At 44.7% G+C, this 23010-nt stretch overlaps 1 protein-coding gene across 1 annotated transcript in view; it reads right to left on the minus strand.

The window, feature by feature from the left end:
* The window catches only part of LOC311243083 (protocadherin Fat 4-like), a gene marked incomplete at both ends in the record, with an annotated part of 66480 nt that overhangs the window by 37344 nt on the left and 6126 nt on the right, over positions 1 to 23010 (minus strand). The window contains one exon of the mRNA XM_084332154.1: positions 21435 to 21501. Within this exon, the coding sequence (XP_084188280.1) occupies positions 21435 to 21501 (67 nt within the window). The remainder of the gene's footprint in view (positions 1 to 21434; positions 21502 to 23010) is intronic.

Genomic DNA, 23010 nt, shown 5'->3' on the forward strand with positions numbered 1-23010 from the left:
CAGGTGAAAAGAGGCTGCTGGCTGTCTCCTATGTATCGGAGGAAGCATCTGATAGACTTCAGGGCTCCCTAGACCGGCAAGTAGGGGGCAAATGCGCGCAACGACCAGGAAGGGAAGGGGGGGAATTGGCATAACGACTACATTGGGATGAGGGGAAATACAGAAAAAATTGAGAAAGAGGAGAAAAAGTTTTTTAAAAAAGTTTAAAAAAAAAATAGAACGAAGAAAAAAGAACTTGAGGAACCGAAGCCCCGACTTCATCCGATTACAGTCCAGCTATCTCCTCCTCGCCTAACATAACCCTCTTCTGGAGAACGAGCCTCAACCTCGCCACGCTGCGTCTCCTGGTGTTTTCACAGGACGTTCCACGAGTGATGACAATATTCCGTCAGGGATACGTGACGTACTACAGAGCGCTGATGCACCAGAGTGGAGACACACTGAGACAGACATGGTATAAAACACACCAGAGTGGAGACACAGTGAGACAGACATGGTATAAAACACACCAGAGTGGAGACACACTGAGACAGACGTGATGTAAAACACACCAGAGTGGAGACACACTGAGACAGACGTGATGTAAAACACACCAGAGTGGAGACACAGTGAGACAGACGTGATGTAAAACACACCAGAGTGGAGACACAGTGAGACAGACGTGATGTAAAACACACCAGAGTGGAGACACACTGAGACAGACGTGGTGTAAAACACACCAGAGTGGAGAGCACTGAGACAGACGTGATGTAAAACACACCAGAGTGGAGACACAGTGAGACAGACGTGATGTAAAACACACCAGAGTGGAGAGCACTGAGACAGACGTGATGTAAAACACACCAGAGTGGAGACACACTGAGACAGACGTGATGTAAAACACACCAGAGTGGAGACACAGTGAGACAGACGTGGTGTAAAACACACCAGAGTGGAGACACAGTGAGACAGACGTGATGTAAAACACACCAGAGTGGAGACACAGTGAGACAGACGTGATGTAAAACACACCAGAGTGGAGACACAGTGAGACAGACATGGTATAAAACACACCAGAGTGGAGACACACTGAGACAGACATGGTATAAAACACACCAGAGTGGAGACACAGTGAGACAGACGTGATGTAAAACACACCAGAGTGGAGACACAGTGAGACAGACGTGATGTAAAACACACCAGAGTGGAGACACAGTGAGACAGACGTGATGTAAAACACACCAGAGTGGAGACACACTGAGACAGACGTGATGTAAAACACACCAGAGTGGAGACACAGTGAGACAGATGTGGTATAAAACACACCAGAGTGGAGACACAGTGAGACAGACGTGATGTAAAACACACCAGAGTGGAGACACAGTGAGACAGACGTGATGTAAAACACACCAGAGTGGAGACACAGTGAGACAGACGTGGTGTAAAACACACCAGAGTGGAGACACAGTGAGACAGACGTGATGTAAAACACACCAGAGTGGAGACACAGTGAGACAGACGTGGTATAAAACACAGCAAGGAACGCAACAAAATCCAAGAGATACGGACTCCCAGACCGATTGGCATCGGTCCACATTTTACCGTCCTGTAATGACTCTGTAATGACTCTGTAATGACTCTGTAATGACTCTGTAATGACTCTGTAATGACTCTGTCCTGTAATGACTCTGTAATGACTCTGTCCTGTAATGACTCTGTAATGACTCTGTAATGACTCTGTAATGACTCTGTCCTGTAATGACTCTGTAATGACTCTGTCCTGTAATGACTCTGTAATGACTCTGTCCTGTAATGACTCTGTAATGACTCTGTAATGACTCTGTAATGACTCTGTCCTGTAATGACTCTGTAATGACTCTGTAATGACTCTGTCCTGTAATGACTCTGTAATGACTCTGTCCTGTAATGACTCTGTAATGACTCTGTAATGACTCTGTAATGACTCTGTAATGACTCTGTAATGACTCTGTCCTGTAATGACTCTGTAATGACTCTGTAATGACTCTGTAATGACTCTGTAATGACTCTGTAATGACTCTGTAATGACTCTGTCCTGTAATGACTCTGTAATGACTCTGTAATGACTCTGTAATGACTCTGTAATGACTCTGTAATGACTCTGTCCTGTAATGACTCTGTAATGACTCTGTAATGACTCTGTAATGACTCTGTCCTGTAATGACTCTGTAATGACTCTGTAGTGACTCTGTCCTGTAATGACTCTGTAATGACTCTGTCCTGTAATGACTCTGTAGTGACTCTGTCCTGTAATGACTCTGTAGTGACTCTGTCCTGTAATGACTCTGTAGTGACTCTGTCCTGTAATGACTCTGTAATGACTCTGTCCTGTAATGACTCTGTAATGACTCTGTAATGACTCTGTAATGACTCTGTAATGACTCTGTAATGACTCTGTAATGACTCTGTCCTGTAATGACTCTGTAATGACTCTGTAATGACTCTGTAATGACTCTGTCCTGTAATGACTCTGTAATGACTCTGTCCTGTAATGACTCTGTAATGACTCTGTAATGACTCTGTCCTGTAATGACTCTGTAATGACTCTGTCCTGTAATGACTCTGTAATGACTCTGTAATGACTCTGTAATGACTCTGTCCTGTAATGACTCTGTCCTGTAATGACTCTGTAATGACTCTGTAATGACTCTGTCCTGTAATGACTCTGTCCTGTAATGACTCTGTAATGACTCTGTAATGACTCTGTAATGACTCTGTCCTGTAATGACTCTGTCCTGTAATGACTCTGTAATGACTCTGTAATGACTCTGTCCTGTAATGACTCTGTAATGACTCTGTAATGACTCTGTCCCGTAATTACTCTGTAATGACTCTGTAATGACTCTGTAATGACTCTGTCCTGTAATGACTCTGTAATGACTCTGTCCTGTAATGACTCTGTCCTGTAATGACTCTGTAATGACTCTGTAATGACTCTGTAATGACTCTGTCCTGTAATGACTCTGTAATGACTCTGTAATGACTCTGTAATGACTCTGTCCTGTAATGACTCTGTAATGACTCTGTCCTGTAATGACTCTGTAATGACTCTGTAATGACTCTGTCCTGTAATGACTCTGTAATGACTCTGTAATGACTCTGTAATGACTCTGTAATGACTCTGTAATGACTCTGTAATGACTCTGTAATGACTCTGTCCCGTAATGACTCTGTAATGACTCTGTAATGACTCTGTAATGACTCTGTAATGACTCTATAATGACTCTGTCCTGTAATGACTCTGTAATGACTCTGTAATGACTCTGTAATGACTCTGTAATGACTCTGTAATGACTCTGTAATGACTCTGTAATGACTCTGTAATGACTCTGTCCTGTAATGACTCTGTAATGACTCTGTAATGACTCTGTCCTGTAATGACTCTGTAATGACTCTGTAATGACTCTGTAATGACTCTGTAATGACTCTGTAATGACTCTGTAATGACTCTGTAATGACTCTGTCCTGTAATGACTCTGTAATGACTCTGTAATGACTCTGTAATGACTCTGTAATGACTCTGTAATGACTCTGTAATGACTCTGTAATGACTCTGTCCTGTAATGACTCTGTAATGACTCTGTAATGACTCTGTAATGACTCTGTAATGACTCTGTCCTGTAATGACTCTGTAATGACTCTGTAATGACTCTGTAATGACTCTGTCCTGTAATGACTCTGTAATGACTCTGTAATGACTCTGTAATGACTCTGTAATGACTCTGTCCTGTAATGACTCTGTAATGACTCTGTAATGACTCTGTAATGACTCTGTAATGACTCTGTAATGACTCTGTCCTGTAATGACTCTGTAATGACTCTGTAATGACTCTGTCCTGTAATGACTCTGTAATGACTCTGTAATGACTCTGTCCTGTAATGACTCTGTAATGACTCTGTAATGACTCTGTAATGACTCTGTAATGACTCTGTCCTGTAATGACTCTGTAATGACTCTGTAATGACTCTGTAATGACTCTGTAATGACTCTGTAATGACTCTGTCCTGTAATGACTCTGTAATGACTCTGTAATGACTCTGTCCTGTAATGACTCTGTAATGACTCTGTAATGACTCTGTCCTGTAATGACTCTGTAATGACTCTGTAATGACTCTGTAATGACTCTGTCCTGTAATGACTCTGTAATGACTCTGTAATGACTCTGTAATGACTCTGTAATGACTCTGTCCTGTAATGACTCTGTAATGACTCTGTCCTGTAATGACTCTGTAATGACTCTGTCCTGTAATGACTCTGTAATGACTCTGTCCTGTAATGACTCTGTAATGACTCTGTAATGACTCTGTCCTGTAATGACTCTGTAATGACTCTGTAATGACTCTGTAATGACTCTGTAATGACTCTGTCCCGTAATGACTCTGTAATGACTCTGTAATGACTCTGTAATGACTCTATAATGACTCTGTCCTGTAATGACTCTGTAATGACTCTGTAATGACTCTGTAATGACTCTGTAATGACTCTGTAATGACTCTGTAATGACTCTGTAATGACTCTGTAATGACTCTGTAATGACTCTGTAATGACTCTGTAATGACTCTGTCCTGTAATGACTCTGTAATGACTCTGTAATGACTCTGTAATGACTCTGTAATGACTCTGTAATGACTCTGTAATGACTCTGTAATGACTCTGTAATGACTCTGTAATGACTCTGTAATGACTCTGTAATGACTCTGTCCTGTAATGACTCTGTAATGACTCTGTAATGACTCTGTAATGACTCTGTAATGACTCTGTCCTGTAATGACTCTGTAATGACTCTGTCCTGTAATGACTCTGTAATGACTCTGTAATGACTCTGTCCTGTAATGACTCTGTAATGACTCTGTAATGACTCTGTAATGACTCTGTAATGACTCTGTAATGACTCTGTAATGACTCTGTCCTGTAATGACTCTGTAATGACTCTGTCCTGTAATGACTCTGTAATGACTCTGTAATGACTCTGTAATGACTCTGTAATGACTCTGTAATGACTCTGTAATGACTCTGTAATGACTCTGTAATGACTCTGTAATGACTCTGTCCTGTAATGACTCTGTAATGACTCTGTAATGACTCTGTAATGACTCTGTCCTGTAATGACTCTGTAATGACTCTGTAATGACTCTGTCCTGTAATGACTCTGTAATGACTCTGTAATGACTCTGTAATGACTCTGTAATGACTCTGTAATGACTCTGTCCTGTAATGACTCTGTAATGACTCTGTAATGACTCTGTAATGACTCTGTCCTGTAATGACTCTGTAATGACTCTGTAATGACTCTGTCCTGTAATGACTCTGTAATGACTCTGTCCTGTAATGACTCTGTAATGACTCTGTAATGACTCTGTCCTGTAATGACTCTGTAATGACTCTGTCCTGTAATGACTCTGTAATGACTCTGTAATGACTCTGTAATGACTCTGTCCTGTAATGACTCTGTAATGACTCTGTCCTGTAATGACTCTGTAATGACTCTGTAATGACTCTGTAATGACTCTGTCCTGTAATGACCCTGTAATGACTCTGTAATGACTCTGTAATGACTCTGTAATGACTCTGTCCTGTAATGACTCTGTAATGACTCTGTAATGACTCTGTAATGACTCTGTCCTGTAATGACTCTGTAATGACTCTGTAATGACTCTGTCCTGTAATGACTCTGTAATGACTCTGTAATGACTCTGTCCTGTAATGACTCTGTAATGACTCTGTAGTGACTCTGTCCTGTAATGACTCTGTAATGACTCTGTCCTGTAATGACTCTGTAATGACTCTGTAATGACTCTGTAATGACTCTGTAATGACTCTGTAATGACTCTGTCCTGTAATGACTCTGTAATGACTCTGTAATGACTCTGTAATGACTCTGTAATGACTCTGTAATGACTCTGTAATGACTCTGTCCTGTAATGACTCTGTAATGACTCTGTAATGACTCTGTAATGACTCTGTAATGACTCTGTAATGACTCTGTCCTGTAATGACTCTGTAATGACTCTGTAATGACTCTGTAATGACTCTGTCCTGTAATGACTCTGTCCTGTAATGACTCTGTAATGACTCTGTAATGACTCTGTAATGACTCTGTCCTGTAATGACTCTGTAATGACTCTGTCCTGTAATGACTCTGTAATGACTCTGTAGTGACTCTGTCCTGTAATGACTCTGTAATGACTCTGTAATGACTCTGTAATGACTCTGTAATGACTCTGTAATGACTCTGTAATGACTCTGTAATGACTCTGTAATGACTCTGTCCTGTAATGACTCTGTAATGACTCTGTAATGACTCTGTAATGACTCTGTCCTGTAATGACTCTGTAATGACTCTGTCCTGTAATGACTCTGTAATGACTCTGTAATGACTCTGTCCTGTAATGACTCTGTAATGACTCTGTCCTGTAATGACTCTGTAATGACTCTGTAATGACTCTGTAATGACTCTGTCCTGTAATGACTCTGTAATGACTCTGTAATGACTCTGTCCTGTAATGACTCTGTCCTGTAATGACTCTGTAATGACTCTGTAATGACTCTGTAATGACTCTGTCCTGTAATGACTCTGTCCTGTAATGACTCTGTAATGACTCTGTAATGACTCTGTCCTGTAATGACTCTGTAATGACTCTGTAATGACTCTGTCCCGTAATTACTCTGTAATGACTCTGTAATGACTCTGTCCTGTAATGATTCTGTCCTGTAATGACTCTGTAATGACTCTGTAATGACTCTGTCCTGTAATGACTCTGTAATGACTCTGTCCTGTAATGACTCTGTCCTGTAATGACTCTGTAATGACTCTGTAATGACTCTGTCCTGTAATGACTCTGTAATGACTCTGTAATGACTCTGTCCTGTAATGACTCTGTAATGACTCTGTAATGACTCTGTCCTGTAATGACTCTGTAATGACTCTGTAATGACTCTGTAATGACTCTGTCCTGTAATGACTCTGTCCTGTAATGACTCTGTAATGACTCTGTAATGACTCTGTAATGACTCTGTCCTGTAATGACTCTGTAATGACTCTGTCCTGTAATGACTCTGTCCTGTAATGACTCTGTAATGACTCTGTAATGACTCTGTAATGACTCTGTAATGACTCTGTAATGACTCTGTCCCGTAATGACTCTGTAATGACTCTGTAATGACTCTGTAATGACTCTGTAATGACTCTATAATGACTCTGTCCTGTAATGACTCTGTAATGACTCTGTAATGACTCTGTAATGACTCTGTAATGACTCTGTAATGACTCTGTAATGACTCTGTAATGACTCTGTCCTGTAATGACTCTGTAATGACTCTGTAATGACTCTGTCCTGTAATGACTCTGTAATGACTCTGTAATGACTCTGTAATGACTCTGTAATGACTCTGTAATGACTCTGTAATGACTCTGTAATGACTCTGTAATGACTCTGTAATGACTCTGTCCTGTAATGACTCTGTAATGACTCTGTAATGACTCTGTAATGACTCTGTAATGACTCTGTAATGACTCTGTAATGACTCTGTAATGACTCTGTCCTGTAATGACTCTGTAATGACTCTGTAATGACTCTGTAATGACTCTGTAATGACTCTGTAATGACTCTGTCCTGTAATGACTCTGTAATGACTCTGTAATGACTCTGTAATGACTCTGTCCTGTAATGACTCTGTAATGACTCTGTAATGACTCTGTAATGACTCTGTAATGACTCTGTAATGACTCTGTAATGACTCTGTAATGACTCTGTCCTGTAATGACTCTGTAATGACTCTGTAATGACTCTGTAATGACTCTGTCCTGTAATGACTCTGTAATGACTCTGTAATGACTCTGTAATGACTCTGTAATGACTCTGTCCTGTAATGACTCTGTAATGACTCTGTCCTGTAATGACTCTGTAATGACTCTGTCCTGTAATGACTCTGTAATGACTCTGTAATGACTCTGTCCTGTAATGACTCTGTAATGACTCTGTAATGACTCTGTAATGACTCTGTAATGACTCTGTCCCGTAATGACTCTGTAATGACTCTGTAATGACTCTGTAATGACTCTATAATGACTCTGTCCTGTAATGACTCTGTAATGACTCTGTAATGACTCTGTAATGACTCTGTAATGACTCTGTAATGACTCTGTAATGACTCTGTAATGACTCTGTAATGACTCTGTAATGACTCTGTAATGACTCTGTAATGACTCTGTAATGACTCTGTCCTGTAATGACTCTGTAATGACTCTGTAATGACTCTGTCCTGTAATGACTCTGTAATGACTCTGTCCTGTAATGACTCTGTAATGACTCTGTAATGACTCTGTCCTGTAATGACTCTGTAATGACTCTGTCCTGTAATGACTCTGTAATGACTCTGTAATGACTCTGTAATGACTCTGTAATGACTCTGTAATGACTCTGTAATGACTCTGTCCTGTAATGACTCTGTAATGACTCTGTAATGACTCTGTCCTGTAATGACTCTGTAATGACTCTGTAATGACTCTGTAATGACTCTGTAATGACTCTGTAATGACTCTGTAATGACTCTGTAATGACTCTGTAATGACTCTGTCCTGTAATGACTCTGTAATGACTCTGTCCTGTAATGACTCTGTAATGACTCTGTCCTGTAATGACTCTGTAATGACTCTGTAATGACTCTGTAATGACTCTGTAATGACTCTGTAATGACTCTGTAATGACTCTGTAATGACTCTGTAATGACTCTGTAATGACTCTGTCCTGTAATGACTCTGTAATGACTCTGTCCTGTAATGACTCTGTAATGACTCTGTAATGACTCTGTAATGACTCTGTAATGACTCTGTAATGACTCTGTCCTGTAATGACTCTGTAATGACTCTGTAATGACTCTGTCTGTAATGACTCTGTAATGACTCTGTAATGACTCTGTCCTGTAATGACTCTGTAATGACTCTGTCCTGTAATGACTCTGTAATGACTCTGTAATGACTCTGTAATGACTCTGTAATGACTCTGTCCCGTAATTACTCTGTAATGACTCTGTAATGACTCTGTAATGACTCTGTAATGACTCTGTCCCGTAATGACTCTGTAATGACTCTGTCCTGTAATGACTCTGTAATGACTCTGTAATGACTCTGTCCTGTAATGACTCTGTAATGACTCTGTAATGACTCTGTCCTGTAATGACTCTGTAATGACTCTGTCCTGTAATGACTCTGTAATGACTCTGTAATGACTCTGTCCTGTAATGACTCTGTAATGACTCTGTAATGACTCTGTAATGACTCTGTCCTGTAATGACTCTGTAATGACTCTGTCCTGTAATGACTCTGTAATGACTCTGTCCTGTAATGACTCTGTAATGACTCTGTCCTGTAATGACTCTGTAATGACTCTGTAATGACTCTGTCCTGTAATGACTCTGTAATGACTCTGTAATGACTCTGTAATGACTCTGTAATGACTCTGTAATGACTCTGTAATGACTCTGTAATGACTCTGTAATGCCTCTGTAATGACTCTGTCCTGTAATGCCTCTGTAATGACTCTGTAATGACTCTGTAATGACTCTGTAATGACTCTGTAATGACTCTGTAATGACTCTGTAATGACTCTGTAATGACTCTGTAATGACTCTGTAATGACTCTGTAATGACTCTGTCTTGTAGTGACTCTGTCCCGTAGTGATTCTGTCCCGGCCCTCACTGAAACGTATCGTCCTGGTCGCCCTGGTCGCCCTGGATGTACCGCAGGGATAATTCGCTGGTCCCTAGTTGGCTGTTACAAATGTATTAGGATAAAACACAGGAGATTGGCTGCAGGAGACCAGGCCGGAAGTCCAGGCATAGCACCCCGGAAGTGGCTCCCAGAATAATGTTGTACATCGATATTTATACCAAAGGGGTGTGGTCAATAGATAGATGGGGGCGGGGTCAAAGGGAGGGGCTGGAGAAGGGGAGGAGGGAGGAAGGTGAGACATGGGGGCGGGGTCAAAGGGAGGGGCTGGAGAAGAGGAGGAGGGAGGAGAGTGGAGGAGGGAGGTGAGTGGAGGAGGGTGAGACATGGGGGCGGGGTCAAAGGGAGGGGCTGGAGAAGGGGAGGAGGGAGGAGGGTGAGACATGGGGGCAGGGTCAAAGGAGGGGCTGGAGAAGAGGAGGAGGGAGGAGAGTGGAGGAGGGTGAGGCATGGGGGCGGGGTCAAAGGGAGGGGCTGGAGAAGAGGAGGAGGGTGGTGAGTGGAGGAGGGTGAGGCATGGGGGCGGGTCAAAGGGAGGGGCTGGAGAAGAGGAGGAGGGAGGAGAGTGGAGGAGGGTGAGACATGGGGGCGGGGTCAAAGGGAGGGGCTGGAGAAGAGGAGGAGGGAGGTGAGTGGAGGAGGGAGGAGGGTGGAGGGTGGAGGAGGGTGGAGGGTGGAGGGTGGAGGAGGGAGGAGGGTGGAGGGTGGAGGAGGGTGAGGGTGGAGGAGGGTGGAGGGTGGAGGAGGGGAGGGGTGGAGGAGGGAGGAGGGTGAAAGGTAGACGGGATGTTGTGTTCGAGGGGGGAGACCAGACGGATGTCCACCGCAGTGGTATTTATTTCCACCATCTTCTTGGCTGCTACGCCGGTGGTAGGAGTAGTGACCAGAAAATACCATAATACCATAATACCGTGATATTACGGATTACACCGCAGCATTATTTAAGTATAAAAGTGGTACCATGGCGACACATAACTTTTACCACAGCATTACTGTGGTAGATTATATGTTTACAATCAACCGTCGAGTAGGGACCTCCATCTGAGACGGTTTAATGGCCACATAGGGTTTTAGAACACGACGTGCTGCGATCACAAGAGTCACTCTCACACGTCCCCCCGTTGTGCCAACTTCTGCTGAATAAAACAATATTATATATATTATAATATAATATAGCAGGTATTTTGAATGTATACTGCTTGATGTGTAACATGTACTATGAAGGCAGCAGGAGATGGTTGCTCCTGCTGCAAAACTCATAAAAACGAGTCTGAGAAAAAGTCAGTTTTTCGCGTTAATTAGATTAATTAATTACACAGCAAATTATCGCATTATTTTTTTTTATCTCATTCATTCCATAAGAACGTAGAATACACATTTACAGACTTTTTTATATGGTCCATTTGCATGTTCTTGGTATCTGATCTAGGGATCTCAGGGAATGTATTTCCAGTGTCAGAAATACTGTGTCTGTTACTAGGCTTGAGTAAATGTAATGAACCAAATGAGAATATCAATAAAAAATGTTTTATCTTTGACTGTGAATAACACTATGCTCAAATTGACCAGACCTGAAAAATCTATGCAAATTAATAGATGGAAGATGATTAAACAGAAGGTTCTGTAGATACAGTACTGAATTCTGCCATCCGGACACATGCAATTTGAAATATGATTATAGAATATAGAATATCAGGCATAAAATGGTTATGCGATTAAAATGCGATTAATTAGATTAATTAATTAATTACAAATCCTGTAATTAATTAGATAAATTTTTTTTAATCGCCTGACAGCACTAAAAATAATAATAATATTAATAGCATCACTATAGCATCACCCCGCCCCCCTCACCCCCCCCCTCCCCCCCCCCCCCCTCCCTCCTCCTGCAACTCCAACCTCTACCTCCCTCCCTCCCTCCACTTCCCTCCCTCCCTCCACTTCCCTCCCTCCCTCTCTTTTCCTCTCTCCATCTCTCTGCGCTCCTAAATTATCTGTTGGCCTGCGGGAGAGATACCCCCCCCCCCCCCCCCCCTCTTCCTGCCTGGGGTTGCTCTTCTTACCGCAGACCAGGAGAGACTAGGTGTGTGTGTGTGTGTGTGTGTGTGTGTGTGTGTGTGTGTGTGTGTGTGTGTGTGTGTGTGTGTGTGTGTGTGTGTGTGTGTGTGTGTGTGTGTGTGTGTGTGTGTGTGTGAACTCTGCACACGATGCAGAAATAACGCACATCCTCTATCCCCTTCTCGTTTGATGTCCCTCGGGGAAGCGGGCCGGGGGGGGGGGGGGGGGTGGGGGGGGGCGTTTGAAGAAGGTGACCACACTAAAAGTCACTTTGGAGGTGCATGATGATGTAGGGTCATGGGAAGAGGAATCTCTGGAAAAGTGCAGGAGTTTCTCTCTCTCTCTCTCTCTCTCTCCCTCTCTCTCTCTCTCTCCCTCTCTCTCTCTCTCTATATTTCTGTTACATGGGCCTCTCTCTCTCCCTCTCTCTCTCCCTCTCCCTCTCTCCCTCTCCCTCTCCCTCTCCCTCTCCCTCTCCCTCTCTCTCTCCTCTCTCTCTCTCTCTCTCTCTCTCTCTCTCTCTCTCTCTCTCTCTCTCTCTCTCTCTCTCTCTCTCTCTCTCTCTCTCTCTCTCTCATCATACTTGAGCCCGTAAGGTAGTTTGTGGTGCTGCAGCTAGGAGCTGTGAAAAAACAATGGACGAGAGAGGAATACATTCGCAATGTGTATCTGTGTGTATGTGTGTGTGTGTGTGCGTGCGTGTTGTGTGTGTGTGTGTGTGTGTGTGTGTGTGTGTGTGTGTGTGTGGTGTGTGTGTGTGTGTGTGTGTGTGTGTGTGTGTGTGTGTGTGTGTGTGTGTGTGTGTGCGTGCGTGCGTGTGTGTTTGTGTGTGTGTGTGTGTGTGTGTGTGTGTGTGTGTGTGTGTGTGTGTGTGTGTGTGTGTGTGTGTGTGTTTGTTGATGCTACAGAGAGCTAGCTCGGTAAGTCACGTGGAGAACAAATCATTCTGGAGCTGGGATCCATTATTACCGCAGAGAAAATGTGCCAAAATTATCCCCCCCTTCCCTCCTAATCTCCCCCTCTCTCTCCTTCTCTCACAACCTCCTTCTCTCTCTTTTTTCTTTCCTCTCTTCCCCTTTCTCTTTCTCTCTATCTCCCTTTCCCCTCTCTCTCAATCTCTCTCTCCTTCTCTCTATCCCTCTATTTTTCTGTCCCCCTCTCTTCCTCTCTCTCCCCATTTCTCTCTCCCCCTCTCATTCTCCCCCCCCCCCCCCCTCTCTCTCCCCCTCTCTCCTTCTCTCTCTAACTCCCTACATTTTACAAGTGGAAGTAGTGGAAAGGCAGATTTAACAGTCATACTCAGTTCTCCCCACTGAGTAGAGAGGGAGAGACAGAGAGAGACAGAGAGAGAGAGAGAGAGAGAGAGAGAGAGAGAGAGAGAGAGAGAGAGAGAGAGAGAGAGAGAGAGAGAGAGAGAGAGAGACAGAGAGAGAGAGAGAGCGAGGGTGGGGAGAGAGATAGAGAGAGATAGAGGAGAGAGAGAGAGAGAGAGAGAGAGAGAGAGAGAGAGAGAGAGAGAGAGAGAGAGAGAGAGAGAGAGAGAGAGACCATGTAACAGAGAGTGTGAGTAACCCAGACGGACCACTGTTCCATCATGCCCTGGTTCTGGACGAGCGCGGCCCGGGATGGAAACTTTATATCACAACTTCTGATCCGGCTAAAAACCAGCGCAGCAACAAGAGAAGCGGTTTGATCATCGCTCCTGATCTCCCGAAGACCAGAGGAGAGAGAGAAGGCGTTCCCTGCGGGGGTTAATACTGTTTTAAAGTCCTGCGTTGTGGCCTCTGCCACTCCACCATGTGTGCCCCTGCCACTCCACCATGTGTGCCCCTGCCACTCCACCATGTGTGCCCCTGCCACTCCACCATGTGTGCCCCTGCCACTCCACCATGTGTGCCCCTGCCACTCCACCATGTGTGCCCCTGCCACTCCACCATGTGTGCCCCTGCCACTCCACCATGTGTGCCCCTGCCACTCCACCATGTGTGCCCCTGCCACTCCACCATGTGTGCCCCTGCCACTCCACCATGTGTGCCCCTGCCACTCCACCATGTGTGCTTTAAGGCGGAGACATGAGCAGCTCTCCAAATGAGGCGTGACAATCAAATCCACCCGGTGAGACAGAGCTAGGAAGGAGAGGGTAGGGCGTGTTTTATGGGTTGCTATATGTTTTATTATGATGCTCTATGTTTTTATTATGATGATGATCTATGTTTTATTATGATGCTCTGTTTTACTATGATGCACTATGTTTTATGATGTCTTTCTCATGTTTTTATCCCTTGGATGCTGTCTTTTACTCCACAATAAAAATCAATCAATCAATCTAGTATCTCCGATTGTGAAAATAAACGCCATCTATTATTCTACTCAGACAAAAAAAACAAAAAAACTGTGCTTTGCTTTGGATTTGGAGAAGAAAAAACAAAAGGAACTTGTGGATAGTTAACATTATAACAACTGTATTTGTATAGCACTTTCATACAAGAATTGCAGCTCAAAGTGCTTCACAGCAGAAAGAAGACAGGCACAAAATGAGCACATAAAGTGCAGACATTTTTTTTCACATTAGGCTCCAACATCCCAACAGGCCACCTTGTTTATGGTTTGATTATAAAACAGAAGAAAAAAAAAAGAGTAAAACACGTTGGTTCTGATTAAGAGGTTCAGCTTCCGTGGGAAAGAGTTGAGTCTGTGCCGTAGAGGAAGAGAGGGAGGGGAGGGGGGGGGGGGGGGGGGGTTATGCAGAGGTCAGGGGTCAGGCGTGCTAACAGGCATGGCAACACCGTGACGTCACTTGACATTTGCTACCTTCGACACCTAACATAACTCGACGGAATGCTGCGAGATCCCGTCACTCCCGAGCTCAGGCCCAGAGATAGGGCTGTGCGATATGGCCAAAAATGATATCGCGATAACGATATCGATAACAATATCATATCACTCGATATTCGATATTATCGATATTGTTATAAGTATAAAAAATATATATATAGATTTTTTATTTTTTTTTAAACAACAGATGTATGTTTATTTTGCAGCAATTCTTTGTCGTTGCCGCCATCTTTAGTGTTACATCCCCTCACACTCCAGTTCCCCGGCTGCAGCTGGTTTGAAAGCTAAAGTAAACCGGCTTCTCTGCTGGCTGTGGCTCCAGGGGAGTTGAACAGTTCTGGCTCTGCTAGTTTATTTTCTATCTTTTGGCGCTTTTTTGGTGGACAAACCACCGCACATGTGCACCATGCCTCGTGACTGGAGTCTAGCTCTGCTAGCACACATAGCCTACTGTGTACAGACGGTTTCAAACTGTATTTTAAATTAGAAAGCAAACAAAATAAAGCGAAAAATAAATCTCAATTTGGTCAGTATTATCATTTGGACAAGCAAAGCCATTATTTTAAGTTGCAGGCAAGAAAGACAAGTCGGTCCACTGTCTCTGATTTTAAAACTGCCCTGTTGCAGGTCCCAATATTTTTTTTTATAATAGATATTTTTTTCTTCGATTTTTATATTTTTCGATATCGATTATTAAAATATCACGATAATTATCGTTATATCGCCCAGCCCTACCCAGAGGCTCAGCCAAGCTCAGCCAAGCTCAGTGAAGCTCGATGGGCTAGGCCTACCCAAATCGTTATGCTGGGAATCTTGAAATGTATATAATATAATGTGCGCAGGCTGCTGGCTATTGTGTGTGTCTTGTGCTGCAGCCGGCTGGCCGAGGTGTCAACGACGAAGGGTCAATCGGTGGCAGCGTTTAATATTCCAGGTACAGGCAGTAACCAATCACGCATAGGCTCAGGTTAAATAATGTAGCCAATCACATCATTCACATGATCATCCTGATCCCGCAGGCAGAGTAAAGCAAACATCTGCGTTCCGAATCTCCGCCCGCCGATCCTTTGTAGCGAACACCAGCGCGCTATTTTGAGTCAAATTTCAAAAAGCTAAATGGATATACAGTAAAGGCATATAAACAAAGTAATTTAGAAGCTGCACCGGGCTGCCCCTGGGCATAACTACGGATCACCGGAGGCTATGTTGCTTTATCTTGGCATACAGGGCTCTAAGTGTAAGAGGACATGATGAGAGTCAGAGTTCATCACATTTCGCTGCATTAAGGTCAGACAATGGTTAATCTATTATTGGATGCCTTCATTTGAACACTTAATTTTGCACTATATATTAAATGAGTGGGGCTCGCCTCGCATAGCCTAGTGGGGTGTGTGCATTGACAAAAAAAAGGAAACATTTTGCGTGCTCCGCGCGATATTGCCTACCCAAATCTTAATCTCACCCGCCGCCTATGCCCCTCACCCTCCAGTACCTGTGACCCGATGCTGCATAAACAACCCCACTGCTAATGTAATGAATCATCTGGGTCTGTTTCTCAGCCAAAACGAACAAATAATATAAGGCGCTGACGGAGGAAATCATTCCATATTATGCATCGAGTATTCACGTAAGGGCTGTGTTTAAACCACAGCGGGCGCCGAAGGCCGTGATTGGGAACAGTTCTGGGAGCTAATCCGGGGTCCCGGGAAGGAGAGGAAGCCCCCTCTGCCACTCCCAGAACATGGAGAGGAAACACCACCGCTCTCGAGCACATAGTCCACAAGGTCAATGTGCAGGTGAAGTGGTCCAGAGAGCAGTTACTGTTTAAACGTCGCTGGTAACTTGTAGAAGTTGAGTCGGCAGCCTTTGGTCGAGAGGAAAGGTACTGATGGTCATAATGATGTTTTCAAATCATGTTTAATAATCGGGATTTCAATATCCCTCATAAGGGTTGTGATTATGATTTTTGCCAGAATTGAGCAGCATTAGTACAGTATGCCAAGAGTAGGGGGGTGACATTGTAAGCGGGGGTCTGGAGGTCCTACGCCCCCCCGTGTTTTAACACTTTTATACACCAATGTGTTCTGTTTCTACGTCGATTCATGGCGGAAATGTCTATATTTATGTAAAGGAAAAGACAACATTCAGGTATCCGCTGACACAAATATAATGGAATATAATGCATTAAAAGGCTTTGAAAGCGTTGGTTAATATTATAGTTACAGGTAAGAAGGATTATATCAATGGTTTGTCCCCCTCCTTTTTTTTATGAATTTGAAATCTCATATTAGCTATATATTTTGAGGAGGACAAATTGACCTCTTCTCAATATTGAGGGGGACATGTCCCCCCTGAACCCCCCCCCCCCTAAAACTACGCCTATGCAGTATGCTACTATGCTATTATGAAGAGCCCCCCAACTCATTTACACCTAATAAAACTGATGTATAGACCACCGATGCTAATGCTACAACCGATGCTAATGCTACAACCCATGCTAATGCTACCACCGATGCTAATGCTACAACCGATGCTAATGCTACAACCCATGCTAATGCTACCACCGATGCTAATGCTACAACCCATGCTAATGCTACAACCCATGCTAATGCTACCACCGATGCTAATGCTACAACCCATGCTAATGCTACAACCCATGCTAATGCTACAACCCATGCTAATGCTACAACCCATGCTAATGCTACAACCCATGCTAATGCTACAACCGATGCTAATGCTACAACCGATGCTAATGCTACAACCCATGCTAATGCTACAACCCATGCTAATGCTACAACCACATCCCGCTAATGCTACAACCCCATGCTAATGCTACAACCCATGCTAATGCTACAACCCATGCTAATGCTACAACCATGCTAATGCTACAACCCATGCTAATGCTACAACCCATGCTAATGCTACAACCCATGCTAATGCTACCACCGATGCTAATCCAGGAGGGCTAATAGACAGACACGTCCAGCATTGTCCACCTCACCAAGACTAGACAAACACAAACAAAAGAAGAAGACAGGAATGTGCGGAGCGTTAGTGTGTCTAGTCTACACATGTGTGAGTTAGTCTGCACTTGAACATCGGGTCACTTTCCACGCTCGTATGTTTTGTCTGTCTGTGTGTGTGTGTGTGTGTGTGCGTGCGCGTGCATTACACGCATCCATGCCTGAGCGAGTGTTTATGTAAGTTTTATGGTGATTGTCTCATAAAACGGACAGGCACTTAAGAGACGCTGCTCGTTCTCACCGCTAGTTCAACTCTAGCCCCTCAGAAGGACCACCTACACGGAGGAGAGGACCGTGACGATGGCCGCATGTCCAGCGCCTCAGCTACGGCAGAGGCCCTGCCACCTTAACCCTTTCACCACCACCACACTACCAAAGGGTTAACCCTTTCACTGCGACAATACAGAAGGGTAACCCCCCGCTCACTGCCACACGACAAAGGGTCAACCCTTTTCACAACCACACGATACAGAAGGTTACCCTTTCACGACCACAAACCAGACAGTGTGGTAGTGAAAGGGTTAACACTCACAAACACTGCATACTCACACACACACACACACACACACACACACACACAGTCATGTATAACTACATAGCTACATGAGCGTGAGCTAAAAGGCTGATTGGACTATATTCCCTAATCCCCCCAATCCGCCCGAACCCTAGCCTTTAACACATTGTGCGCCAACAATGGCGTAAATCGTTATTGCCCGCCATGCGTATCACGTGTTTGGGATCAATATTTCATTTTTTCGCCATGGCATTCATAATTCCTCCCTCCGGATCGCAGCCGGACCCTGTTCTGATATTGCCTCAATACCGCCGCCTGGTGGATGGTCGGGCGAGTTACACTCACGCCAAACTGGAAGTGGCGATCGTGCATCGAGGAAATTCCTCCGCCAGAGATATATTGTGGCGTGGATCAATATACACACTCAAGTGCATTTGGATCGCTTTCGAAAGCAATAATCGATATGATTTCGGCGTTTATTGCGTCATACAAACCGGAAATGGATCTAGCAGATCAACGTGAAATAATTGGACTATTTTTCCTCCAGTCTCTTTGGCGAACGGTAAGAGGCAACTAACGTTATTTTCAGCTTGATTGTCCATTTCTTTGTTTGCAATCAGTCTGATCAATATATCAACCCATACTAAATAAAGCCGTTACTGACGATCAAGGAATTATAAACGACCCCCGTCCCCCCTTTCCTTCACGCATGATGAAGCATAATGTATACGGATCATATACATTTGAATTTTTTAATATAGCGTGTATAGGAAAGAAATGCCAATCGATAATCTATCATATGCTTCAGGGCCTATAACTAGCGTTTTTGGAATTACAGCAGAAAAGCTTAAAACGTATATTCTCGATTGTATTAACACAACAATGTATGAATGAAAAAATATAACTTTCCCACGATAGATACCCGATGTTGAATGGGCCATAGTAATGCAGATATAGCTATAATATTTAAAAAGTTATAGCCCTGCAAAGAAGGTAAACATCTCTATAGGCTTACAGCGGTGGCAGAGAGGGCATAATGATGGGCACAATGCATGGCGCCCCAATGTGTTAAGGGACAAGTTCTGATTTTTGGAGCTCGACCTCATTGACTTTGCATTGGTTTGTGGTTAACTATCTGGAGCTAGGGTTAACTCTCTGGAGCTAGGGTTAACTATCCGGAGCTAGCATAAGGAACAGCATGGATTGTGCTGAGAAAGGACTCCACTGATCAACATCATCATTAGTAAGTAGCCAGTAGAGTTCCAAACATCTGAACTATCCCTTTAATCAAGGGGGAGAGAGAGAGAGAGAGATTGAGAGAGAGAGAGAGAGAGAGAGAGAGAGAGAGAGAGAGAGAGAGAGAGAGAGACAGAGAGAGAGACAGAGAGAGAGAGAGACAGAGAGAGAGACAGAGAGAGACAGAGTGAGACGAAGAGATGTGGTGGTTTAAGAACGGAGGTAAACGTTAATAACATTGGAGATGGCTCTATCTGTCCGAGCCATCTCCACATTCCCCTGCTGCCACCACGGCCCTGGACTCTGACCAGGACCAACGCATCACCCAGCCCCCGTCTGCCTCATGCCCCAAACATGTCTCCTCTTTTCTCTCTCTCTCTCCCTCTCCTTCCTCAGGACAACGCATCCTCCAGCCCCTGTCTGCTTCATACCCCAAACATGTCTCCTCTTTTCTCTCTCTCTCTCTCCCTCTCCTTCCTCAGGACAAACGCATCCCCCAGCCTCCGCCTGCCTCATGCCTTCTTCTCTCTCTCTCCCTCTCTCCTCTCCACAACTCCAACCTCTCTATGTCTTACGTGGAGGGGTCACACACACACACACACACACACACACACACACACACACACACACACACACACACACACACACACACACACACACACACACACACACACACACACACACACACACACACACACACATTTATATATATAAACACGCTCCTAAATCTTTCACTTCAAATGACCTTGGCATGGACGGGAAAACCAAAAAAAGCATTTAAAAAAAACAAAGGCCGACTGAACTCGCGGCGAGAGGCGGCACTTTATCTGCGAGAGCAAAACAAAGGAAAGGGCCGCTGGACGCCTCCACTCTGTGTTTACCTCGAGAGGGAACAATACTTTAGTGGAGGGGGAAGAGGAGGAGGGGGAGGAGGGGGAGGAGGAGGAGGGAGGGGGAGGAGGAGGGAGGAGGGGGGAGGGAGGGGGAGGAGGAGGGAGGGAGGCCAAGGAGTGATGTAGCACTTCAGGGCCCTCTCCAAAAGAGAAAAGGGGGGGGGGGAGCCTACTTGATTTTCTCTCACAATGAGTTAAAGAAAAACAATCGTGGCATTCTGGAGAACTGGAGTAGTCGGAGTGCTTGAGAAGTGTTGGGGGGCCAGGAGTACATACGTGAAGAGAAACAGAGATGGTCAAGGAGTTAGGAGGAAGGAGGCAAGGAGATGAAGATAGTATAAGACGGCAGGGTAGAGGGGTGGGGGGTAGAGTCAGAGTGGCGTGTGTGTGTGTGTGTGTGAGAGAGAGAGAGAGAGAGAGAGAGAGAGAGAGAGAGAGAGAAAGAGAGAGAGAGAGAGAGAGAGAGAGAGAGAGAGAGAGAGAGAGAGAGAGAGAGAGAGAGAGGGAGGAGAGAGAGAGAGAGAGAGAGAGAGAGAGAGAGAGAGAGAGAGAGAGAGGGAGAGAGAGAGAGAGAGAGAGAGAGGGGGGGGGGGGGGGGCAAGAGAGAGAGAGAGCTCTCTCCTCCTAGGGTCGGCCTGCTGAACCCCCCCCCCCCGGGGTGGAACGTGTACATGTGTATGCATATCTCAGGGGGATTAGCAGAGTAATACGGTGACAGGGGTCCTCAGTACCAGCACACAGGATCTGGGTCAAGCCGCCCCCCTCCCCTCTCCTGCGCGCAGCACTCCGCAGGGTTCCTACTTGTGTAAGATTTCAATCATCGATAAGGCATGTCCAGCAAGAACGCTCCTTCTCTGAGTGTTTCCAAAACATCTCAACACACATGGTGCGGAGCAGAGCGGCCTGCCAACTCTCTTCAGTAATCGCTAGGGGAGAAATGGAAAGTGGAGTAAGAGAGGGAGAGAGAGGGAGAGAGAGAGAGAGAGAGGAGAGAGAGGGTCACAAACCCCCCAGAGGGGCCCCGTACAGCTGATCCTTCAGTTGCTACCGCGTATATCTGCGTTTGCGTTCCGCGCCGCATTTGGAATAACGTTTAAGTCCGAGTCAATAAAGTTGACACCGTCGTACCGCCGCTGTGCCGCGAGACGCCACCGGGGGCAGGCCGAGGACACGTCTCCGAGGAGGGTGCAGGCAGCTGTACGGACGGAGAGGAGAGAGGCCGCCGTTTAGAAAAGACCGTCTGAAATCCTCAAAGCCAGCGAGTTATTATATCTCACGCTTAACCGTTAAAGAGGTTGACTGTGAAAGGAGGGGTAAAGCCATCTCGCTCAAATGAGGGGAGGGGAGGGGGGGGGGGGGTGAGGGGGTTCAACCTGAGCATGAGACCTAACTGGAGGTGGAAGGATGTGTGCAGGCAGCACATCAGGTCTCTCATTAGGCCGCGCAGTAGCAGGGTTTAGAGGAGGAGGAGCAGGGGGTCAGGCTGAAGTCAGGGGCACATCTGATCTCCCCACTTGTCCCGGGGCGACCCTTGAACTTCAATTAGCTTAACACCATTTGGCCAAATAATCCTTGATTTCCATAACATTTGCATTTTTGCTTCCAAATAACTGCGATTGAATTTCGATTCCAATACGTAACCTTCTGTAGTGTGGTAGTGAAAGGTTAACCTTCTGTAGTGTGGTAGTGAAAGGTTAACCTTCTGTAGTGTGGTAGTGAAAGGTTAACCTTCTGTAGTGTGGTAGTGAAAGGTTAACCTTCTGTAGTGTGGTAAGTGAAAGGTTAACCTTCTGTAGTGTGTGGTAGTGAAAGGTTAACCATCTGTAGTGTGGTAGTGAAAGGTTAACCTTCTGTAGTGTGGTAGTGAAAGGTTAACCGTCTGTAGTGTGGTAGTGAAAGGTTAACCTTCTGTAGTGTGGCAGTGAAAGGTTAACTTTCTGTAGTGTGGTAGTGAAAGGTTAACCTTCTGTAGTGTGGTAGGGAAAGGGTTAACCTTCTGTAATGTGGTAGTGAAAGGTTAACCGTCTGTAGTGTGGTAGTGAAAGGTTAACCTTCTGTAGTGTGGTAGTGAAAGGTTAACCTTCTGTAGTGTGGTAGTGAAAGGTTAACCTTCTGTAGTGTGTTAGTGAAAGGTTAACCTTCTGTAGTGTGGCAGTGAAAGGGTTAACCTTCTGTAGTGTGGTAGTGAAAGGTTAACCTTCTGTAGTGTGGTAGTGAAAGGGTTAACCTTCTGTAGTGTGGTAGTGAAAGGTTAACCTTCTGTAGTGTGGTAGTGAAAGGTTAACCTTCTGTAGTGTGGTAGTGAAAGGGTTAAAAACCACTTTGGAATAGAACCTCTGTGGTAATAATAAAAGAAAACACAAGCAGCAGCAGAGAAAACCCTTTCTGGTTTTGCTCTGAAAACTCACAAATTGATATATACAGTACGTGTATCATCAAGCCTGTAATGACATGGAATTTAAGGTCCCTGTTGAAAATATCCAAAAACGCATATAGAATCACGTTTGTTTTTCATTCTGAGGGGCGTGGCTTAGGTCCCCGCTCGCCACCCAGCGCTCGAGTGCAGGGGCGTCCTACTGCGTCCCCCCCGGGGGAATGTTCTGGTGAGGCCTGACAGAGATGCATCCCATAATGCTAACTCAATGGAACGGCTTAAGTTTCATTTCTTCCCTTTCTCTCTTCTCTCCCCTGCCCTCTGCATCCT

The sequence above is a fragment of the Notolepis coatsorum genome (assembly GCF_963971535.1).
Source record: "Notolepis coatsorum genome assembly, chromosome: 16".
NCBI classification, from domain to species: Eukaryota; Metazoa; Chordata; class Actinopteri; order Aulopiformes; family Paralepididae; genus Notolepis; species Notolepis coatsorum.